The sequence below is a fragment of the Chaetodon trifascialis genome, chromosome 9, assembly GCF_039877785.1.
Source record: "Chaetodon trifascialis isolate fChaTrf1 chromosome 9, fChaTrf1.hap1, whole genome shotgun sequence".
NCBI lineage: Eukaryota > Metazoa > Chordata > Actinopteri > Chaetodontiformes > Chaetodontidae > Chaetodon > Chaetodon trifascialis.
Genome location: NC_092064.1, coordinates 14,824,552 through 14,846,684, shown reverse-complemented (window position 1 = coordinate 14,846,684; position 22,133 = coordinate 14,824,552). Strand labels below are relative to the sequence as shown.

Below are 22,133 nucleotides of genomic sequence, written 5' to 3'. Positions count from 1 at the left end.
ACTGAACCTGCAAAGAAACCCGTAACTAAAGCTGTCAGATAAATTGAGCGGTGTAAAAAGTACATTTCCTCTTTGAATGAAGTAGAAGTATAAAGTTGCATGAAATGAAAGTACCTCATAACTGTACGGTTGGTGAGCAAATGTTTACTTTCCACCACCGCCCTTCTTCTCAATTAGTCCATTCCTTCACTTGTCTTTCTCTCCAGCCCTCGTTCTCTCTTCCCCCATTTATCCACCCCAGTATCTCGTTATGCCTCCATCTCTCCTTCCAAGAGAGCTCCGTCAAGCTAGTTAAAGACAGAAATAACGGAAACAAATGGTGGGTGACTTTGCCCCTGAAATAAAACGTCTCTATGTAAATTCCTACATAACCTACATTATTTTGAAAATTCTAACAGGAAGTTTTTTATATTGACAGTATGTCGGCTTTGACGCGCCCCCACTGTTGCTCCCCGGTCTCCAGTGTGGATTTACATACCCTGATTTCCGTGGGACTGGGAAACGAAAGAGGAGGGCGGCGAGCACTTCAGGAACTGAGGAAACAGTCGCAAGCGGCGTAATTTAACAAATTTACAACTTTTAGCCCCGTCGTTGGTCTCCTCGCGCCTCCTAACCTCCGTCTGAATAAGCGTTTACGCTACTTTTCTGCGCTTCTTTTGGCTCTCAACGGTTCCCTCACTGGATTATTTCTCTGGACTGGAGGAGGGCTGGGAGGTTTTCTGAGAAGTCTGGAAGCAGTTTGAGCTGAACCCGGTTTGAAGGGCTGTGGCCATGGCCGGGGGTGGTGGTGGGGGTGGGGGGGTTTCTCCGCTGGGGCCCGCGCCGCCGATGTGGTATCACCGGGACCTGAGTCGAGCGGCGGCCGAGGAGTTGCTGGCCCGGGCCGGGAGAGACGGCAGCTTCCTGGTGCGGGACAGTGAGAGTGTCAACGGGGCTTACGCTTTGTGCGTGCTGTAAGTAACTGTATCGCAGATAAGTTTGTATTAACTTTGGACTTGTGTGTGCGGCCTGGTTTTGCTTTGCCCACCAGGAGTAGTTACGGCTTTGCTAACGTTTTGGTGTAAAGGGGTTTTTAAAGTTAAACGCTAGCGCATGCCTTCAGGGGATCTGGGGTTTTGTGCTGAAGTCAGTTCGGAGCCTGTTGTGACTCTGCCAAGCTATACAAGCTCGTTTACGTTGTACATTAACGTGCCTGCTGCAACAAACTGACATTGTAGTTGAAGCCTACGCAAGCCATCGTTAAACAAGCTTTCAGCCATACACGTCTGTTTACTTTCTCCTGGGAGTTAGTGAGTGGGAGAGAGAGACTGTCTGTCTGCCCAGCAGTGAAACTCCAGCATGGCACACAACTTTAGGGCTGTCCCTGTCTGTCTTCTGTCTGATGTGGTCGCCTGCAGCGCCGTTTTTACAGGGTACTGAAACTGAATGGTGGTGGAGGTAAATATAAGCATCCATGGGCTGGTGAAGCCTTGCTGATGTTTTAATTTAAGGCTCATGAAAGATCAGTGCGGTGGTGAAGCAGCTGGCTCAGCTGAGGAGTCGCATATGTTGTCCTCTCTGCTAAAGAGAAGTGGTGAAACGCCCACCCTCATTTACACAAGGGAGATTTTGCCACCAACCACCTCCATGTTCACCTGACAAGCCTCACTACACCGCCAATATTGTGTACACTGGGCAATGACTCAGAGAGGGGAAGTAAAACTTACAAATGACCAGAGTGACTCACGTGCCCCCAGTGCCCACACAGTGAACGAGATGCATAGACTACTGATTGTGCAGATGCAGGAAATAAAGGGCCAGCGCCATGTGGCACCATACTCTGACATTGACTCGACCTACATCCCCTATCTGACAGCTTACCTCATGCTGAATTCACTCTGTGTGTGTGTGTGTGTGTGTGTGTGTGTGTGTGTGTGTGTGTGTGTGTGTGTGTGTGTGTGTGTGTGTGTGTGTGTGGAGTCAGATAGGCTCACTCTCATGTAAACACATTACTCCCCTTGTCATATAGGATCCCATATTTGGCCCATTAAAAAAAAAAAAAAACATGATGAAACAACATTCATTGCTGGATGCACTAGTAACTCACTGGGTCGCTCCATGACCAACAACATTCCTCACATCCATGCATCATCCGTTTCCGGATTTATTCCCACCTCCACCTCTCCCTTCCTCTCCCCTTTCACCTTTCATGTCACGCACTTTGTTTCGTTTCAGAAAGTTTCCTTCATGATGTCTAAAGCCTGTTATGGTCAAGTAAAGTAACACAAAGTGGTCACCTTTACTGTTTACTGTCGCTCCTAAGCAAATGTGAGAGTATCTCATTATTTTGAATATTAGCTGGTGCTGGATTTTGTGGTTGCTTTGTAGCAGTCATGGACATGCACTGAAACAGCTATAATCTTAAAATATGACCATTTCATCATTCCTCTTATTACACCCATCATTTCCTTCATTCCCTGTTCATGATTATAGGTGGCTGAAGGGGTGGTAGGAGCTGTGATTCATTGGGTTAACTCAGTTTTTTATGGTGATATTTAAAGAGATGTACCACATACCTGGGAAAACTGGATTTTAATGTTAGTGTTCAGTAATTACATATTGCAATATGTAAAACAGAAACAGATCATTTAACCGTATATCTGCAGCTTTGAAATAACTCCGTGATTGTCGAGATGAACATCAGGCAGTTGTTCAATACTGTGATTTGCTCTTGACACAGTTGCTGTCATTCAATACTCACTCAGCAATCCAGGCTACAGTCAGTCATCATGAGGATATGAGTTATGTACGCTGGTTGCCTTAAAAGAAAGCGACACATCTTGCGCCATTTAATGTATTAAGTTTGCAGTGTCACTGGTGAATGTTTTTGACAATGTATCACCAACCAGGGGGCATGTTTGGGAAATTGAAGGCTTTTTTCTCCTAAAGCTGTTATAGAGACATACAGACGGTCAATATGTGTAACTTACATCTACACCATTCAAAAAAGGATCATAACTACGGTCATTTTAAATTTAAAGGTATAAATACATGATAAACACCAGTCTGAAATAAGATTTTAAACTCTGAAGATTATGTATCTCAGTTCAAATAATGTCAGCAGTAAGTGTCAAAGTGTCATTCCATCCGAATACCCAGTCAGAGGTCATGTGGGCAACTGGTGTTGGATCAGTATGACAGAAACGGTTTGTCTTCACAGATAATATCTTTACGTTTTCCAGTATTTCCCAACAACTGAAGCCATAGAGGGAAAGATGATATGGTCAAGTAGTCTCATTTTTGTCCACTTGTGATAAAATTGCTGCGCAGAAAACATGTGTTTCCAGGAAGTAAAATCTGAATCACCAGAAGTGTGAGAAGATTCCAGACTGCTGAATGGCACACTGGTTTTAGTCAGCACTGGAGGCTCAGGCCTGATGTCTATACAAGGTCTTCTTGATTTTGAATATCATCTTTAACTTCCTCAGCCAGTGGTTCTCCTTAAGTCAACTGACAACCCCTGACTGACTGACATATTTTATCTAAATATGAAGGCTCTGTGAAGTTCAGGTCTTCACTGTGACCTTATCCTGTGAGAAGATTATGTCTAAAATAATCTAATTTAATTTAGCTTTCTTCACAGACTGCTGTATATAAGATAGTTTTCTTCACATCCCTTAAATCAGGAAGGCCTCAGGACCCCCTGTGAAGCTTTGGTAACCCCTAGTGGGGGTCAGGACCCCCAGGTTGGGAACAAGTGTTCTAAAGTGTCTAAACTAAAGCAACATTAGCTCGTTACAAGCTTGTGCTGTAGAGGGTTATTGGTAATTGAATTCATTGTATTTGTTGAGAAATAATCAAGGTATTCTAACGTTTTTAAGTTGGTTTTGGTAGTTTGCTTCTCTTGTTGCAGTGGAAGGCAAAACATCTTAACTTTAACTTTTGAGTGTAGTCAGATTGTCTTTCCCCCTAGGACGACAAAATGGTGGCGTGGCTCACAGGGATGTCAGTGTGGTGATAGAAAGTAGCTTATTTCAACTGTTTAAACCAGATGACGTCTTTGAGGTCCCTGCACGCAAAACATGTACATGGCTTCTTTTTTTTGTAACCTGCACATGGCTACGAGACATGGTTTTTTGTTGAGCTTGCCCTATGGTGACCTACACACACAGACGTGTGTACTTCCTTTTTGAGTGCTTTGGAAGCAACAGTGTTTCCTCTCCGCTGTTGTCTGAGAATAGACTGGTGTGAAGAGTGTTTTTGTTGGTGACTTTACAGAAGCTGTACCAGTTAGGGACTGACTCAAGCGCCAGTTTGCCATTAGGCCTTTGCCTTTCACTTCCTCTTCTTGCACATTTGTGTCTGTGGACTTTTGACTTTGTGTCTGCATGCAAGTGTTTAGATAACACTCTGACCACTGGGGCCTGTGTATTGAACTTGTGTGAAGGCATCAGTGTGACAGCCACAGAGATACTGAATTGTTTACTATTTCCTGTCAGGAAGATCTTCTGTAGTATCAGTAGAGCGCGCCTAAACATGTCATGGTTCAGGCATGGCCCTGTGTGTTTCCACGTGTGTTTGAGTCCCAGAAGTGTCTGTGAAAACATTCCTCACCAGGTTGTTAAAGCGGTTGTCGTACCTTCAGTCTTGCCCTGCATTTTTGCTGTGATCACATATTAGATGTGAGGAAGATTTGCGATAGTTTGGAAAGCATATGAAGCCCCTTTTACACATCCTTATCTGAACAGTCGTAAAGCTAGAAACTCCCCCTGAAGCTCATCCCTTTTTCTCTTTGCCTACATCTAGTTTGTGATTGGTATTTATAAATTAGGGTTATCAATACTAAACTGACCTGCTGGAGGCAGTGGAGACTGGATGAGGCAGAAGCACTCAAAGCCAACATGGCCGTGGGGCAGTCCTTACCCTCAACACAGAATATTGTTGACAACACATGCACACTGTATGCTTTGGGTCTATGTGTATGCCATAATAAACCTCTCTCCTTCTCCCTCCCCCTGTTATAACGTCACTGCTGCTGAAACAATAGTATTTATTCCACAGACCCACAGAGAATCTCATCAGCTGCCAACAGGAAGACACACACACACACACACACACACACACACACACACACACACACACACACACACACACACACACACACACACACACACACACACACACACACACACACTACTGTACACTGCAGTGCCTCTTGTGTATGGATTCTGTGCCACTGGACCAACCATTGTGTTGTTGGTCCAGACAAAAGGAGCAGTTCATCTCACTGTGGTGTTTACTGCTGCACCTTGAAAGGCAGTAAGGAGAGGAAGTTTGTGTGCGAGCAACTGCTGGTGACATGATACATGGAACTATTAGTGGTGACAATCTGATAAATGCGCTGTGCATAAATCAAGTCTTTTAACTCTGAAACGATGTGTCACTGTGGATGACACTATGTCTCCCCGCCAGCATTTTCTCTGTGTGCTATCAGATAAGGCAAGAATACCAAAAAAAGAAGTCTTTTGCGTTTTGGTATCAGAGCTGCTGCAGCAGGAATCGGTGATAAACAACCTGTGAAACATAATTTCCAGGAAATAGTCCAAAAGTTAAAAGTGAGAGCATGAATAATTTCCAGATGACTGTAAAGAGTTGGGGGCGGCACGGAGGCGCAGCAGGTAGTGCGCGTGCCTGACAGCAAGAAGTTCGCCAGTTCGATCCCCGGGTCGGGCCTTTCTGTGTGAAGTTGGCATGTTCTTCCTGTGTATGCGTGGGTTCTCTCTGGTTACTCCGGCTTCCTCCCACAGACCAAAAACATGCTCATTAGGTGAATTGGTGACTCTAAATTGCCCTTAGGTGTGAGTGTGGGCGTGAATGGTTGTTTGTGTATATATGTTGCCCTGCGATCGACTGGCGACCGGTCGAGGGTGTACCCCGCCTCTCGCCTGTTGACAGCTGGGATAGGCTCCAGCCCCCCCGCAACCCTGAAAAGGATAGGCGGATAGAAAATGGTTGTGAAGAGCTGTAAATTTACTGCAAGTGTTATTTAGAATTCAGGAAATCATTGGACACTTCAAGCAGACCCATGTTGAGCCCTAGTCAGGATCAATGTCATGAAACCAGGTTTGGAGGACCTGTGTTGACCCATACAGACAGACAACAAGGGCAGATTTATTTCATGTCACTGTGCCAGTGGGGTGTGAGTAACTTCAATTAAAGTGTCACTTTTGCTGCACTCAAACTGGTATAGCTTCTCATTAAGTGAATTCTGTCCAAATGAATGAAGTTTTATTTGTTATTTGGGATGCAAAGAAGTAATTGCCTCTCATTTTGTTGTTGAAATATTTTAATCCAGTCCACGTTTTAGTTCTTGTGGGACACTGACCTGGAAAGACCAGACAAACAGCTGAGTGGACAGGGCAGGGTGAATTCCCGACATGGATTTATCCCTCCATCAGTTTATACAACGTTTACATACACGCACACTGTAAATAAGCACAGTGCAAGCTCAAGTAAAAGCATTAATTAGGTGTTTTGCAGAGGCTGCCATCCTAACACCCACACCTCTAAACAGATGCCAACCATGACACACACATGCAGCACACACACCAACAGATGTAAACCACAGCATTTGCTTGGCAAATTGAACATTTTGCGTCCGGTCCACTGAGCAGACATGAAGTGCAGACCTGAAAATCATTCAGCTCCAGCTTGTGGCTGCAGGCGTGTAGTCACGGCTGTGCAATCACAATGTCAGTGCATTGATCCGCAGTTGGCTGTGGTTATATTAGAAATGCAGTTTGGTCTCTAAAGTTTGGTAAAGAAACACACCATAAATCTGGGAGACATTTAAGAAAACACCAGATGATTTTCTTTTAATCTCTACCCTATCTCACGAATTCAGGTCTTCTTTCGTTTCTTTTCTTATGTACTACCACTGTGTCTTAACAATATATAAACACCAGGCTCAGCTTTGTTCTGCTCTACTGTACCATGCTACTGTAAGGATAACGCCCTCTCACCACTGTGACAGACAGCAACAGGTTGACGCTCTCTGCAGCGTCTAAACCCCCCTCGCTCTCATACATGCACACACTGACACCCCTCTCCACCGAGGTCAAGCACAAGAGTGAATGTGTCAGACTTGAAATGTAATTTTTCATTGACTGAAACAGTCTAAAAGTTTTCTCTTCTTCTTGTCTCTCTCCTGCCCGCCTGCCTCTGTTTACTTCCACCTCTCCCTTGTGTTGTTATTCTTTCTTTCCCCTCTCTCCTCTGTTTCTCTCTTTCTCTGCAGGTTTCAGAAGCATGTCCACACTTACAGAATCCTCCCAGATGACGAAGGATTTCTGGCTGTACAGGTACAGAGAAGACACACACGCACACACACACACACACACACACACACACACACACACACACACACACACACACACACACACACACACACACACACTGCTGAGGTTAAGTGTGTGCGCAATGTGTACAGCAAAAACTGTATTTGCTTCAGTAGCAGCTGGCAGGCAGAGATGCTTTTGTTGGCTCTCTCTCTCTCTCTCTCTCTCTCTCTCTCTCTCTCTCTCTCTCTCTCTCTCTCTCTCTCTCTCTCACTCACACACACACACACATCAACAGCAGCCTCTTTGTGCGCTGTGCCCAACAGCTGTGAAGTTGCCACCACACACACGCTCTGTCTCACACAGACACACACCCAATAACATGGTGCTTCAGGCTATCGTGTGGCCACATCACAGACATCTGCGTCCCTGCTGTATGATTTTTAGGGTCTTAGCTGTGACGTTGAAGAGGGTGTAAAAGCCTCATTTTGCTTCTGGAGCTGAGTATGTTTGGGAGCAATGTTTACCAAAACTGTTCTTCCTGGTTTGAATTATATTTAGACTACTGGGTCATATTTGCTTACACAACATTAAATTTGGAACAATAGAGGCCACCAGAGATTTCTGTAACATGACCGCTTGTAGCCAAGGAATTGTTATGTTCATGTCATGTAGAAGATAACTCCTCTTTTCCTCTGTGTCTTCCCTCCCTGATTGTTTTCCTCCCTTGTTCTCTCAGACATCTCAGGGCGTGCAGCCGAAGCGGTTTAAGACGTTACCGGAGTTGGTGTTGTTGTACCTGCAGCCCAGCCAGGGTCTGGTGACCACGCTGCTTTACGCTGTGGACAGAGAGGAAACAGCCATCAGCGATGACAGGGACTATTCAGGTATCTCTAGAGCCCACACAGGCACATTTACATGCTCAATGATTGTCTCCCTTTTGTCACATGCTCACTCTCCTGCTCTGTCATTGGTAGATGGAGAGGATGAGAAGCCACCCCTCCCGCCTCGCTCTGCCTCCACCTCCACTCCACCTGGAGCAGACACACCCACAGACAGGTACAAGTCTATGATTTAGGATTCATTTTATTGTTTACTGTTTACAATAACAATACATAGGCTTACATCTCAAATTATCTGCAAGGCCTCTGAATGGACATATTACCCATATCATGTTGAAAACACACATAAGAAGGATGTTCCTTCACTGTGAATGCGATTACGTCACCATTCAGCTCTGCTCACAAACATAACAAGCAGAGGTATCACTGATTGAACAAACACGTCCAAACACTCACCTTCACTGTTCATTTTGCATTGACTCACACCCACATCATGCAGAAAAAATTGTTACTATTAATACATAACATATTTTCACATTCATTAGCAGACACACACACACACCCCACACACACGTATGTGTATATTAATAACCTCTGCTCTCCCCGTGAGCCCCGCTCTGTCAGCATACTGAAGGAAAGCCACATCCTGTTGAAAACCACATTGGTCACAGATGATGCAAAGCTTCAATGAAGTGAGGGCTTTAGTTAGTGTGTGCAGATCTGTCAGCCATGATACTATCACCTGTTACCAATGAGCCTGTTTACCTGTGGAATGTTCCAAACAGGTGTTTTTGGAGCATTCCACTACTTCCCCAGTCTTTTGTTGCACCTGTCCCAACTTGTTTGAAACATGTTGCTGCATCATATTCAGAATAAGCATGTATTGTTTCAGTGCTCCAGCAGCTAATGGCCTGAGCACCATCTCTCATGAGTACCTGAAAGGCAGCTATGCTCTGGACCTTGAGGCAGTCAAACAAGGAGCCTGCTCCCTGCCTCACCTCAACAAGACACTAGTGGCTTCCTGCAAACGCCTTAATGGGTAAGAGAGACACAGCAGCTCATCTGTCGACGCACATATTCCACAGACACGCACTTTTGTTCCTACATATTCTATACAGAGCCGTTCTTTTATATATGTGCTCATCACTGCACTGAGGAAACGTCTATGTAAAGATTTACAGCCCGCAGAGCTGCCTGCTTCCTCAACTTATCTCTTGTTTTGGTCACAATGGCACATGTTGTGCATTCAAACATAAATAAACTTGCATTAAGTGCAGGCCTAAAATAGGAAATGTAACAAATTTAGCTGAAGCACAGGGTTACTAATCATCTGTAATTCATTGTTCAGCCCCAACATGCATACGTAGATATAGTACATACTGTATCTATTTTGTAATAGATAGATTGAAATAAAGAGGACGACATGAGAGGGATTTAAGCTTTGAGACAGTGAAGTTGTGGATCTCTGTCTGTTTCCCTACATAGGGAGGTGGATAAGGTTCTGTCTGGTCTGGAGATCCTGTCCAAAGTCTTCGATCAGCAAAGTGCTTTCATGGTGTCTAAGATGATTCAGCAGGTACGCATCTTTGCCTCTTTGTGTGTGTGTGTTACTGTGTTTTGCACTTCTTGATTTTTATATGAGACGTTTATGAGCCGAATGTCTCCTTTAAAGCGGTGATGGATTGGCCACTGTGTGCTTTTTTCAGCTATGACTGGTGGTGTGTGTTCAGCAGTCACCTTTTGTGCTTCAGTTAAAACTGATTTATACAAACATGGTTAGACTAACAGCCTTGAGAACAATCTATGTTTGCTGTGTAATTTTACTGCTGCACCATTTGTTTAAAGTTGAAAGTCAAGTCAAGTTAATGAGATGCATCATTCCAGTCAGCAGTTTGCTGAATGGTAATCATAATTGTCCTCTACATTGCCACAAGCCACACTGTCAAAGCTTTCACACAATGAGAGCAGAACATCTCATCCTCTCTGTCTTACTTACGTCCCACTTTTCTTTTTTCAAACAATATAGCTTACACGGCTTCTTGTTGTTGTTTTCTCCACCAGTCAGTGAATCAGGGTGGAGACCAGGAGTTGGAGAACCTTGTGACCAAGCTGGCAATTCTCAAAGACCTGCTGTCCTCCATCGAGAAGAAGGTACATGCATAAGTTCATTCAGTCATGTGGAGGCATGCACCCTCACACATGATCGCCTCTGCTCCCTCTCAGTCACACACACACACACACACACACACACACACACACACACACACACACACACACACACACACACACACACACACACACACACACACACAGACAGCTGCTAGTTGGAGGAGGTTAGTTTGGATAACCCTCCCCATATGATGGATCATCTGTCCAGAAGTCCTGCTGCCTGCACGTGTTGCTTAGCATGAAGACTCCAGGCTGCTGTGTTTGTGTGTGTCTGTGTGTGTGTGTCTGATTTACACGCTTCATAATGGAGAGAGCCAAAGATGCATTTCCATGCTCCATCTCCTGGCCTGTGAAGTAAATGAAGCATACAATATGTATGAAATGAAATGTGTATTCATTAAGACTGTGTGTGCGTGTGTGTGTGTGAGAGAGAGACCCTTCCCTTTTTGGGGCCTTGAAAAACAACACATGGAAGACACCCAGGTGGAGAGGAGTGGGAGGACTTTGTGACAACTTGGGCCAGAGCAGCCATTTGTCCTGCTGTCGATCTAAGCCGTTACAAATAATTTGCATGAGGTCTAATATATAAAGAGAACCAGATGGAGAGGGTGTGCCATATAGGTCGTAGCAGGGAAGTATTTAAAGCTAAATGTTCTGTTTTTTGTTGTGCCCAACATTATTTTTTTTAGCACAATAAACCTCACCAATTAGTCTTTTTGCTTTTTTCCCCTAATTCGGAAAGTTCAGTTCGACCAGCTCTGCCATGTTAACAGGTCACACCGTTTCTACTTGGACTCCAGGAGGGCCTTCAGCTGCCTGGGAAGGAAATGGCCTCAGTGCAATCAAGCTAAATGTCTTTACTCATGTGATGTCACTGACTCCACCTTCTCCGCTGCTGTTGGACCACATCCAGGAAATGGGGAACCGTTTCCTTGTTGACACCAACATAGAAACTGAAAACAATACAGTTTATCTGTTTATGTCTGCCTTCTGTGTGTGTGTGTGTGTGTGTATGTGTGTGTGTGTGTATGTGTGTTTGTATACTGTCCTTTCTCTTTGCTTCTTTCATTTTTTTCTTCTTTCTTTTAATTGTTTCTCAGCCCTTCTCTCTCTTGTTGTCCCCTCAGGCTTTGAAAGCTCTCCAGGACATGAGTTTGTCCTCTCCGTGCTCCCCTCCTCCTCTCTCCATGCGTCACAGCAAAGCCATCCCTGTGCAGGCCTTCGAGGTATGCACACGCACGCACACACACACACACACACACACACACACATCTGCACCCCTCACAAACACACACAAATTTTATTCATGGTTGTCTCTCAGCAGAGTGATGTGAGGTCAGTATTAAGGCAGTAGCAATGACATCATCTGTTTCTACTTTGTGGTTTTTCCAGGAAGTGCGCCGTCAAATAAAAACTGAGTGTTTTTTAATTTTTTTTTATGTAATCAGGAAAGGGTGATATGAGCATTTATCCAAGTGAACACAGATACTCAGCTGTCTCAAAGCCAAATTGCCCCTATGGGACATCCAAGCTATTATCAGCGTAGGTATGCGCCCTCTAATCAAAATCTCTAATCTTTCATGCTTCCTGTTTTATGACAGGAATAGGAAGGTCCGGTAGATAATTTTGATTGTGGTTAATTCAGCTGGGAGGGAAATCTGAGAGCTGTTGCATAATGTCCAGATTTGATTAATTAATTGCTACTATCAGGGACAGACTGAGCCTGAATTACACTAAAAACAGGCTGAGAAGTCATATATTCCTCAACACACTGCAGGAGGTTTGTCAGCAGAGGTGATGTGAGACCAAAGGAATGCTTTTTAATGGATTTCCTGTTGCATCATCAGTGGCTTTATCATAGTATAATCATATATCTTTGGTGTCATATTCCCACAAACGAGTAGTAAGTTTGTGTGTTTTACTGACGGGGTGGAGGGGTTGAGTAAAGAGGAAAAGTGTGAGAAAGAGAAGGAAGAAGAGATGAACGATTTGAAACATTAGCTGTCAACCAAGTCTATCCTCTGTGATGACATCCTTTCAGCAGCTTCCTGTTGCACACCAACCGAAAAGTTCTTATGACGAGGAGGTCGGTTTAAAATGTGGCACCTGATTCGCCCACTGGTACACAGACCGACCCCGTTGAGGTTTTACATGATATGATTGTTTCATTTTGTTCCCTGAGAAATTATGAGCTTAACGGTCCTTAAAGTAAGGCCTTCTTTAAAAAATATTTCTGAAGAATGCGATTAACGGAAATTCATGAACTGGCTGCATATAACTGACTTCATTTTAACACTGTCATAATGCTGTACAAGCAGCAAGCTTGTTTTCTATGCGGTAACATTGGAGAGAGCGCTAACGATTCCACTGCTTTCACTTTGGAGACCCCTGGTGGTGCGAAAGTTTGATATGATTTGAAAAGAGTGCACCCTGTGGAGACATAAACTCTGTGTGTGTGTGTGTGTGTGTGTGTGTGTGTGCGTGTGTGTGTGTGTGCGCGTGTGTGTGTGTGCGTGCATGCGTGCGTGCGTATGTGTGTTTAATCCTCCTCCTCTTCTCCACTTCAGGTAAAGCTGGATGTTTACCTGGCAGAGCTGACAAAGATAGGAAAGAGCCAGAAGTACACTCTGTCTGTGGATGTGGAGGGAGGACGACTTGTAGTGATGAAGAAGGTGAAGGACAGCCAGGAGGACTGGACCACCTTCACACATGATAAAAGTGAGAGTCACACACACACACACACACACACACACACACACACACACACACACACACACACACACACACACACACACACACACACACACACACACCCAATGCACAATAAGCCCAGTATTTTTTGAACTGGGAGATGAGTAATGAAGTTTCCTTCAGGGAGTTCTGGAGCAGAAATCTGTTTAACAGAGATAGAGAGACAGTGAGCTTCCCAGCTAGTGACGCATCTTGTCTTATGATCCATGATTTGTTGATGGCAGCCTAAACAATGGCCACATTCATTAGGTATATGAAATTTTCTCTGTTAAATGCTGCCTCTATTATATTACCTGATGGTTGATGTTATTTATCAGGCTAGCGTTTTCTTTTTTTGTGTTACTGAAGGTGGTCAGTTACCTCATCTCTGGACTCCATAGCAAGAGATTTAATGTATTTACGGATCCAAACGTGTAATAACATAATGCTCTTGACTGGTATCTGTTTGAGACACAACAGACATAAAAAATGTCAATTTATTTTGGATTTAACAACTTTTTTCTGAGAATTTCGTCTCCTATTGCATTTTTTCATGCCTTTTCATTGTTCTCCCTCCTAACTTTCACCGTCTTCTCTCAATCTGTACCTTGACCTCGCTTTCCCCCTGGCCTCTCTCTCTCTCTCTCTCTCTCTCTCTCTCTCTCTCTCTCTCTCTCTCTCTCTCTCTCTCTCTCTCTCTCTCTCTCTCCTGCCTGTCGGCCTATTTGTCTGTCTCAGTCCGTCAGCTGATAAAGTCTCAACGGGTGCAGAATAAACTGGGCATTGTTTTTGAAAAGGAGAAGGACAAGAGCCAGAGGAAAGACTTCATCTTTGCTAGTGCCAAGGTCTGCACACACACACACACACACACACACACACACACACACACACACACACACACACACACAGAAGCACCACATTGCTATTTCTCCTCACATATTGTCTGTGAATAAAAGAGCTGTAACAGAAATAATCTCATAACTATTCAAAATAATTAAAGGTTTCATGAAACTTCATATACACAGATTGTTAGTCAGCTTCTTAAAAACAAGGTGCCCTTTTGTCGCAACCTCCACTCACTGATTTGTGTGTTTCAGAAGCGGGAGGCGTTTTGCCAGCTGCTGCAGCTGATGAAGAACAAACATTCCAACCAAGACGAGCCAGACATGATCTCCATCTTCATAGGCACTTGGAATATGGGTTAGACACACACACAGATCATTTCTACTGTCTTTAGATGTGTTTTTCTTTTCAACATTACCTACAACACATACTGATGCATCATGTATTTTCATATCTTGCACTGAAAAGTAACTCAAATGCTTGTATTTCCTCATTAGAGTTTTGGATGAGAATATACCAATGTGGTGTTTGTCTGTAGGCTCAGTGCCTTCGCCTAAGTCCGTGGCCTCTTGGGTGCTGTGTCGCGGCCTTGGGAAGACTCTGGACGAGATGACAGTCACCATCCCTCATGACCTTTATGTGTTTGGAAGTCAAGAAAACTCAGTGTGTGATCGGGAGTGGGTGGAGACACTACGCGCCATGTTGAAAGAGCAGACAGAGCTGGATTATAAACCGGTGAGGAAAACATAGACTTTAGTAATAGAGATTTTACAATGCCTGTACAGTGAGTGCTCTTTGGATGAGTCTATGTTACTCATTGTCTTTTTGTTGTTCTTGGTTGTAGATCGCTGTGCAAACTCTGTGGAACATAAAGATTGCTGTGTTGGTGAAACCGGAACATGAGAACCGGATCAGCCACGTGGGGATGTCCAGTGTCAAGACGGGCATCGCCAACACACTGGGTAACAGCAGTGCTCAGCATTCAGTCTTTATTCTTCCTGCACATGCCAAATAAAGATTCCCATAGTAGTGCTTCTCAACATTTTAGTTTGATTTATTATCACAACAGGATCAAAATGTTATTTTTTAGCTATGCAGTAATACTTTTCATTGCTCAATTACTGCCAATTACTGTCATAAGTTTAGTTTTTGTGTTTGCTGTGATGGCTTTTTAGGTAACAAAGGAGCTGTGGGTGTGTCCTTCATGTTCAACGGGACATCTTTCGGCTTTGTGAACTGTCACTTGACATCAGGAAATGAGAAGATTGCCAGGTACCCACCACCATCTTATACCTGCATAATGTGTGACTATTGTATTTCAGGGTCTTTTTGCTATTTAACTTTGTGGGGAAAGTCATATGCTCCCACAGTGCATCAGATAACATCACACAAAACGCACATTTTTAACCTCTCTGATACATGTGACCCGTGACTCTCTACAGGAGGAACCAGAACTACCTAGACATCCTACGCCTGCTGTCCCTCGGAGACAAACAGCTGAGCTCCTTCGACATCTCGCTGCGCTTCACACACCTCTTCTGGCTCGGAGACCTGAACTACAGGCTGGATATGGACATACAGGTGAAACACACGCACACGGCCCTTCAGAGAAAGTGTTTCTCAGGCTTACACAGAGTGATGAAACGCAGCAGATTTAGATGAAAACTCATTTTGTGGCCCTGTCTCTTTTGTATCTGTGTGCAGGAGATTTTAAACTACATTAACAGGAAGGAGTTTGACCCCCTGCTGAAGGTGGACCAGCTCAACCTAGAGAGGGAGAAGAACAAAGTGTTTTTACGCTTTGGTTAGTACGCCCATGTTTCTAGCTGACTCCTGTTTGCCTTGTCCCCCTGTGAACAATGGACAGCTCAGGTCTTGAGACACCAATTTTGACACAGTTATACGTTGGACAAACCAAACAACCCCTTCAACAACAAATATCAAAGCAGAAAACTGGAGTCTGAACAGGCAATATGGATTATGTGATTGCAAATCTGAAGGTGAAGCATATCACGGTTCACTCTCCTCATTGCTTACGAGAAGAGGTGATGTCCTGAAGAAACTGTCCCAGAGAGAAATCTTTAGGATAACACAGGATGCGGCCACTTGTCCACACTCACCCTCGCTGCGTGTTTTTCTTCACTGAAGTTTATGTTTTAATACAACCGGTCGGTCATCTCTGCTTACAAACAGTATGTTCTAACGTATGTTCTGTCTCTTGATCTAACTGTGACCTGGTGTTGCCGGCAAATATGTCAAGTGGATTCACTGATATTATAAAATGTGCCTTTACACTACGAGATCTAACACGTGCATGTGCGTCTGCTGGCCTACAGCGGAGGAGGAGATCTCGTTCCCACCCACATACCGGTATGAACGGGGCTCAAGGGACACATATGTCTGGCAGAAGCAGAAAGCTACAGGGGTACGTTTATATAACTCAAACAGCATCGCAGAGAGGGTGACTCCCAGCCATTTCTGAGAAATACTCACCCACTTTCTTTCCTCTGTGAGTCCTCACTGTGTCTTCCTCATTTCTCTGTGATCCCAGATGCGGACTAATGTTCCATCCTGGTGTGACAGGATCCTGTGGAAGTCATACCCAGAAACACACATTGTCTGCAACTCCTATGGTGAGACCACTCAGTCAGCACACATATGTTTCGGCGCAGTGTAACAGAGGTCCATTTTTGCAGCATTGTGAAGCTCCATGTATGGCTTCAGCTGCAATGAATGTGATCGATCAGTAAGGAGACTCACATATATGATCTGCTGTTTTTCAGGCTGTACAGATGATATAGTGACCAGTGATCATTCCCCTGTGTTTGCTACCTTCGAGGTGGGGGTGACCTCTCAGTTTGTCTCCAAGAAAGGTACAAATGGGTCAACTTTCCTTTGTGTATTTCCTCTTCCTCTCCATAGCTCCCCCTCGTGGTCTGACTCCCTCTTTCCCTCTCAGGCTGCGGATAGACTACAAGATTTGGCCGTAATGGCTAATTTTCCTAATACAGTGGATCCTTTGTGTATTAGGAAGAACTTAATGATGATCTTTTTGGTCCAGCAGCCTGATACTTTTTGTTCATGTCCATTCATACTTACATACTTCTTCTGTCTCTGTGTCTGCCACCTGTTTCTGCATAGGTCTGCCAAAGTCTTCAGAGCAGGCCTACATTGAGTTTGAGAGCATTGAGGCCATAGTGAAGACGGCGAGCAGAACCAAGTTCTTCATTGAATTCTACTCCACTTGTCTGGAAGGTGAGATGAACACCCACCGAAATCCACCAGGTGCTAGAGCACAGATGGGGTGGATGTATCGGATGTAATAAAGCTGTATCTGTTTCTTCTTCTTTTGCATCTTTCTCCCTCCCTCCCTATCTCAGGCAGTCAGTATACCTTTAAGCTAGAATCCATTTTTGACCTGTGCTGCATCCCCAGCTCCTGTCCACTATGTTCTTTTGAATGAAATGCTTCCCACCTCGTTCCCTTTGTCCTCTCTCCCATCAACTCCGCCCTGCCTTCTCTCTCTGTCTCTGATCTGTAGAGTTTAAGAAGAGTTACGAGAACGACAGTCAGAGCAGCGACAACGTCAACTTCCTGCGTGTGGGCTGGTCCAACAAGCATCTGACGACGCTCAAACCTCTTCTCTCGGAGATCGAGTACCTGCAGGACCAACATCTGCTGCTCACAGTGAAATCCCTGGATGGTTATGAGTCCTACGGTATAAAGAGAGTTTTTGTGTTTGCACTGTACTGCTGTGCAATTCTTTGAAACTGAAAAACTGGTCTTTCTTCTTTAAGTGTGACAAACAGCCATGTGTGTATTTTTATCGTGACAGGAGAGTGTGTGTTGGCTCTGAAATCTATGATTGGCAGCACAGCACAGCAGTTCCACACCTACCTGTCCCACCGTGGCGAGGAAACAGGAAACATAAGGGGGTCCATGAGGGTCAGAGTCCCCTCTGAAAGGATGGGAACCAGGGAGAGACTCTATGGTAACACACTGTACATATAATTGCATGTGATAGTCTGGTGTACTGGGCAGACAGGGACACCAGTTCCTTTCAAAGAGGCAGTATTTCTAACCAGAAAAGGAGGACAATGTAAAATATGCAGTTGAGACAAATGAAGGGGCTTCCAAGACTTAAGAATTTAAGAAAAAATGATGCACTTTGACTCACATGCGATGTTTAATTTTACAACTCCTTCTCTCTCTTCCTCTTTATTGTTGTTTTTCAGAGTGGATCAGTGTGGACAAGGATGAGACAGGCGGACCTAAAGGGAAATCCATGATGGTATCCAGAGTGGGACATGAATACGTCAAGTCAGTATACTCTATGTCTTAAAAAAATTGAAAATGAACTGAAACTACACAAAAATAAGATCAAATCAAGATAAAACTAACACCAAAGTGTGTTCTGTATTTTGTAACAGTAAAAATGGAGAGTTCACAGATGTTTGTTGCTCTCAGTACAGTTAAAATGTTGCCTTTTTCCAGTCTGATCATGTTTTGAGAGCTTGAATTTGACACCTTTCTGTTGCTAACTTGTTCTCCACGCAGGCCGTCTGTGGTTCGTAAACAGCTTGGAGAGCTGGGAAAGGTTAGCGAGGAGGGAGAAAGGAGCAGCAAGGAGGAAACGGCTGCAAGGTATAACACACTCATGTACTTTACACACTGACCAATACACACAATCTTCAAATTAACCTCACACAAAAATACAAACACTTAGACGCATTTTGAAAACCAGCAAGCATACAAAGGTAAGTCACCAGCCCTCTGCTCTGTTTTCCTGTGAAGGCCTAAACAGGACACACCAGACGCTGATCCATCATCCATCAGCAAGAACAGCTACAATAACCCCGCCTACTACATCCTGGAGGGAGTTCCCAATCAGTCAGCAGCTGCTCTCTCACCTGAGCTGCTCCCGTCTCCCACCTCTGCAAATCCCCAGGCAGCTAAAGCCCCTCCGCCCTCAGCCGGAGCTCGAACCAAACCCCCCTATGTTAGCTCAGGGCACTCTCACCCACGCAGACCCATGACGGGGCTACCAGTCCGTGCGATTAGCGAGGAGGGCTCCTCAGAGGACGATGGAGGCGCCTGTGTAACGGGAGTGCAGGGGGTTGGTCTCGGAACAACAGTTGGAAGCACACTGAATCGACCCCCTCCCGACTTCCCCCCTCCTCCTCTCCCAAAGGGTGCCCTGGAGATGGTTGCAGAGGCCCCCTTCCCCAAACCTCGCCCTCTTTACCCAGACCTGGCTGAGGTCAGGATCCCAGCAGCCAGTCCGGCTGCCCCGCTGGCCCTTGGAGAGGGTTTTAGACGAGGAGGTGGAGTTGGAGGAGGAGGAGGAGGAGGAGGAGGAGGAGGAGGAGGAGGAGGACCGGGCGCACTGGACGACCAGTCATGTTCTGTGCTTCAGATGGCAAAGACTCTGAGCGAGAGTGAGTTCCCTGGACAGCCTCCTCGCGCTCCCTCCGCACCACCGCCCCTCAGAGGGCAGCAGATGGGTTTAGGTCTGGACGCCTGTCGAACCTTCCCACCCAGAAATCCCATCACGGAGAGTATCGCAGAGGACATGCCTGAGGAGGTGAGAAGTACAGATAAATTCAGTTCAGTGGCTCACTCAAACAGATTTTTGAAATGCAGTGCAGTTATCAATGCAGCTACAGGGAAGCTCTCTTCAACTGACCCCGCCACTGACATAAAGCCTCTGCTGTTCTATAAGATCTTACCACAGCGTCTCGTTTTTAGTCTTTAGTTGGTCCTTTGTTTCATACCTTCTGTGTAGGCACTTTGGGGCAGCAGCAGCTCGTCATTGTCTGTTGGGGAGTCTTCAGTGGGGGAGTGGCTGCAGAGGCTGGGACTGGAGAGGTATGAGCAGGGTCTCCTACACAACGGCTGGGACGACCTGGAGTTCCTCAGGTACGTGCACCCGTACACTCTAACATGTTGATGTTCATGCTCTGTGGCATGCATTAGCAGGTAAATATCAGAGCTGTTGAGGTAGTGACATGGTGTGAAAGTGAGGTGTTTCTCAAATCTTGTTTTCCCAGTGACATCACTGAGGAGGACCTGGAAGAGGCAGGAGTGCTCGACCCCACCCACAAGCAAATCCTGCTGGAGAGCCTCAGGCAGCAGCAACAGCAGCAGAAATAAACTGTATCGAACTGGTCTATGACTGGTCCAAACTGGCCTGGTGCCTCACCAGGTCCCAAGAGGCCAAACCTCAGCTGAACTGAACTGAGCTGGAGCGTGCCAATTGATGCCAGACTGTGCCTTCTCAGAGAAATTGCACTCCTTTTGTACTTTTCGGAAAAAAAACAAACAAAAAAACACCATCCTTTTTCACATGTACTGTATGTGTGTTGTCATCGTAGAGGTGGCCTTATTTAATGAGAATCATTTCAGTCCGTCGGGCTTCACTACATAACCCAGACTTTGACATACGACTCACGCGTGGAGCAGCTGATGCCTCGACGTCGCGCTGTGCGTCGTACCATCGGTTCTGATCCGCAGCTTCGAGCTAGCGTTAAAAGCTTGTTGCCCTTTGTTTGTCCTGAGAAGCCTTAACCGAGGAGAGAGCGTGCTTAAGACTCCTCAGAAATTACAGGCTTTTTGTGGGAAAGCAGAGCCTTGAAAACACGCTGCGTGTTAACAATGTTTTCTTCTCTGAGTCTCAGGTTTTTCCGCACTAAAGGTCACATTCGGCAAACTGTGGGAATTGTAAGAGAGCACTCCAGTGTAGCACAGAGCTCGGACGGCGTAACCCCAGGCAGACAGGAAGTAGTGACAGGAGAGGAGCGAGCCCTGACTCGTGTCAGGTTAAAGTGAGCTCAGTTCGCATTTGTGATGATGCTTGGGCCACTGTTGTTTAAATAGTGCCATTTATCGTCTGTGTCTCTGCATGTATTTATAGTTTTATGTTTGTTTTTTAATGATAAAGGGAATATGGAGCAAAGCAACCAAACCAGTCCTGCTCAAGCTGAAAGTGCGTATTTCACCAGATGAAGACAAATCTCATTTTAGCATCATATGACCCAGGTTTAAATAGGTCGTGTCATTTCATTTTAAGTTGTGTAAATGGAGCAGTGTGCAGGGAATTGGTTAACATCACCAAATAGATTCATAAATGATTTACGCACCTGCCGGATTGTTGTCTTGGAGAAGCCAAACATTTCTTCCCTGTATTATATTCTGGATCTGTCTCATTTTGCTGGTTTTATTTGGTGCTTTTGTTCCGTTAGTGGAAGCATGGCCCATAATCCATTAAAAACAGAAAAGTCAGGTTTCTGTGGGACACAGGTAGTTGGAGGGCTGCTGTTGTTCTCTGATGTAACCAGCAGGCGGTGCTGCTATTCCATAAACCTCATGAATAGATGCTGACTGTGGAAACTTTGGGGAAAATTCAGACAACTAAGTCTTGTTCAGTGAAAGGAGTTATACTTTATGGTTTGTTTATATGTTGTTGTTAAGCAGTGTTCTGTTAGTGTTCAGTCTGCCTTTCTTCATTTGAATCCTGCCTCTGCCTTCTGCTGAACTAAGGAGCCAATGTACGGCCCATGCTGACATAGATTCATCTCGACACACCTTACACCCTTTCTTTACCTGCTTTTAGTAGCTTTTGCTGCTAAAACAGAATGTAAAACATGTCAACAGCTCATGATGAGAAGGCCTCGACGTAGAACTCTAAACTCTAAAGGAATTGTATCATTCGGACTGAATGTGATGAAATCTTTGAGGATGTGATTGTAGCAGTTTCCTTTTTATTTGTCATGTCTGAGAAAGATTCCCCTTTTTGTCCTCTTCTAATGTTCTTTGTGACTCATTGTGTTGCTCCCATATGTGTTGTGCAATGTGTCTAACTTTGTAACAGCCAAACAGCCATAATGCAGAATGTGGATGTGCTGTTCACACACGTTAAATCTAAGGCCTTTTTAAGCCTTTTTGGCCTGTCAGTGTTCTTAGTTATGTGTGTGTGTGTGTGTGTGTGTGTGTGTGTGTGTGTGTGTGTGTGTGTGTGTGTGTGTGTGTGTGTGTGTGTGCGCGCGCCTGTGCATGAGTGATAACGAGACTTTGCCATTGTTGTTTTCTCTCACACACTCCATTTTATCTTCATGTAGTCTTCTCTGTTGGTTATGTTAAGTTAATGTAATGTTAATGTTCACCCATGTCTCTTTTTTTTTTTCAATTAAAATCTAATATCTTTCCTTATTTCGTAGAATCACTTATGTCCTCA

The 22,133-nt window shown here is 44.8% G+C and overlaps 1 protein-coding gene across 1 annotated transcript; it reads left to right on the top strand.

Annotated features, from left to right (window-relative positions):
• The first annotated feature begins 469 nt into the window (after positions 1-469).
• On the top strand, positions 470-20,661 carry inppl1a (inositol polyphosphate phosphatase-like 1a). The gene is made up of 27 exons (XM_070971112.1): positions 470-953; positions 7,277-7,340; positions 8,056-8,203; positions 8,294-8,375; positions 9,051-9,197; positions 9,644-9,734; positions 10,220-10,309; positions 11,455-11,553; positions 12,895-13,045; positions 13,796-13,902; positions 14,155-14,257; positions 14,439-14,635; positions 14,745-14,862; positions 15,076-15,172; positions 15,343-15,481; positions 15,605-15,704; positions 16,237-16,325; positions 16,452-16,533; positions 16,684-16,773; positions 17,042-17,155; positions 17,442-17,618; positions 17,736-17,891; positions 18,136-18,220; positions 18,458-18,544; positions 18,695-19,484; positions 19,686-19,819; positions 19,951-20,661. Exons 1-27 carry the CDS (start codon positions 772-774, stop codon positions 20,051-20,053), a joined length of 3,822 nt encoding a protein of 1,273 aa, XP_070827213.1. The 5' UTR covers positions 470-771; the 3' UTR covers positions 20,054-20,661.
• The last annotated feature ends 1,472 nt before the right edge of the window (positions 20,662-22,133 follow it).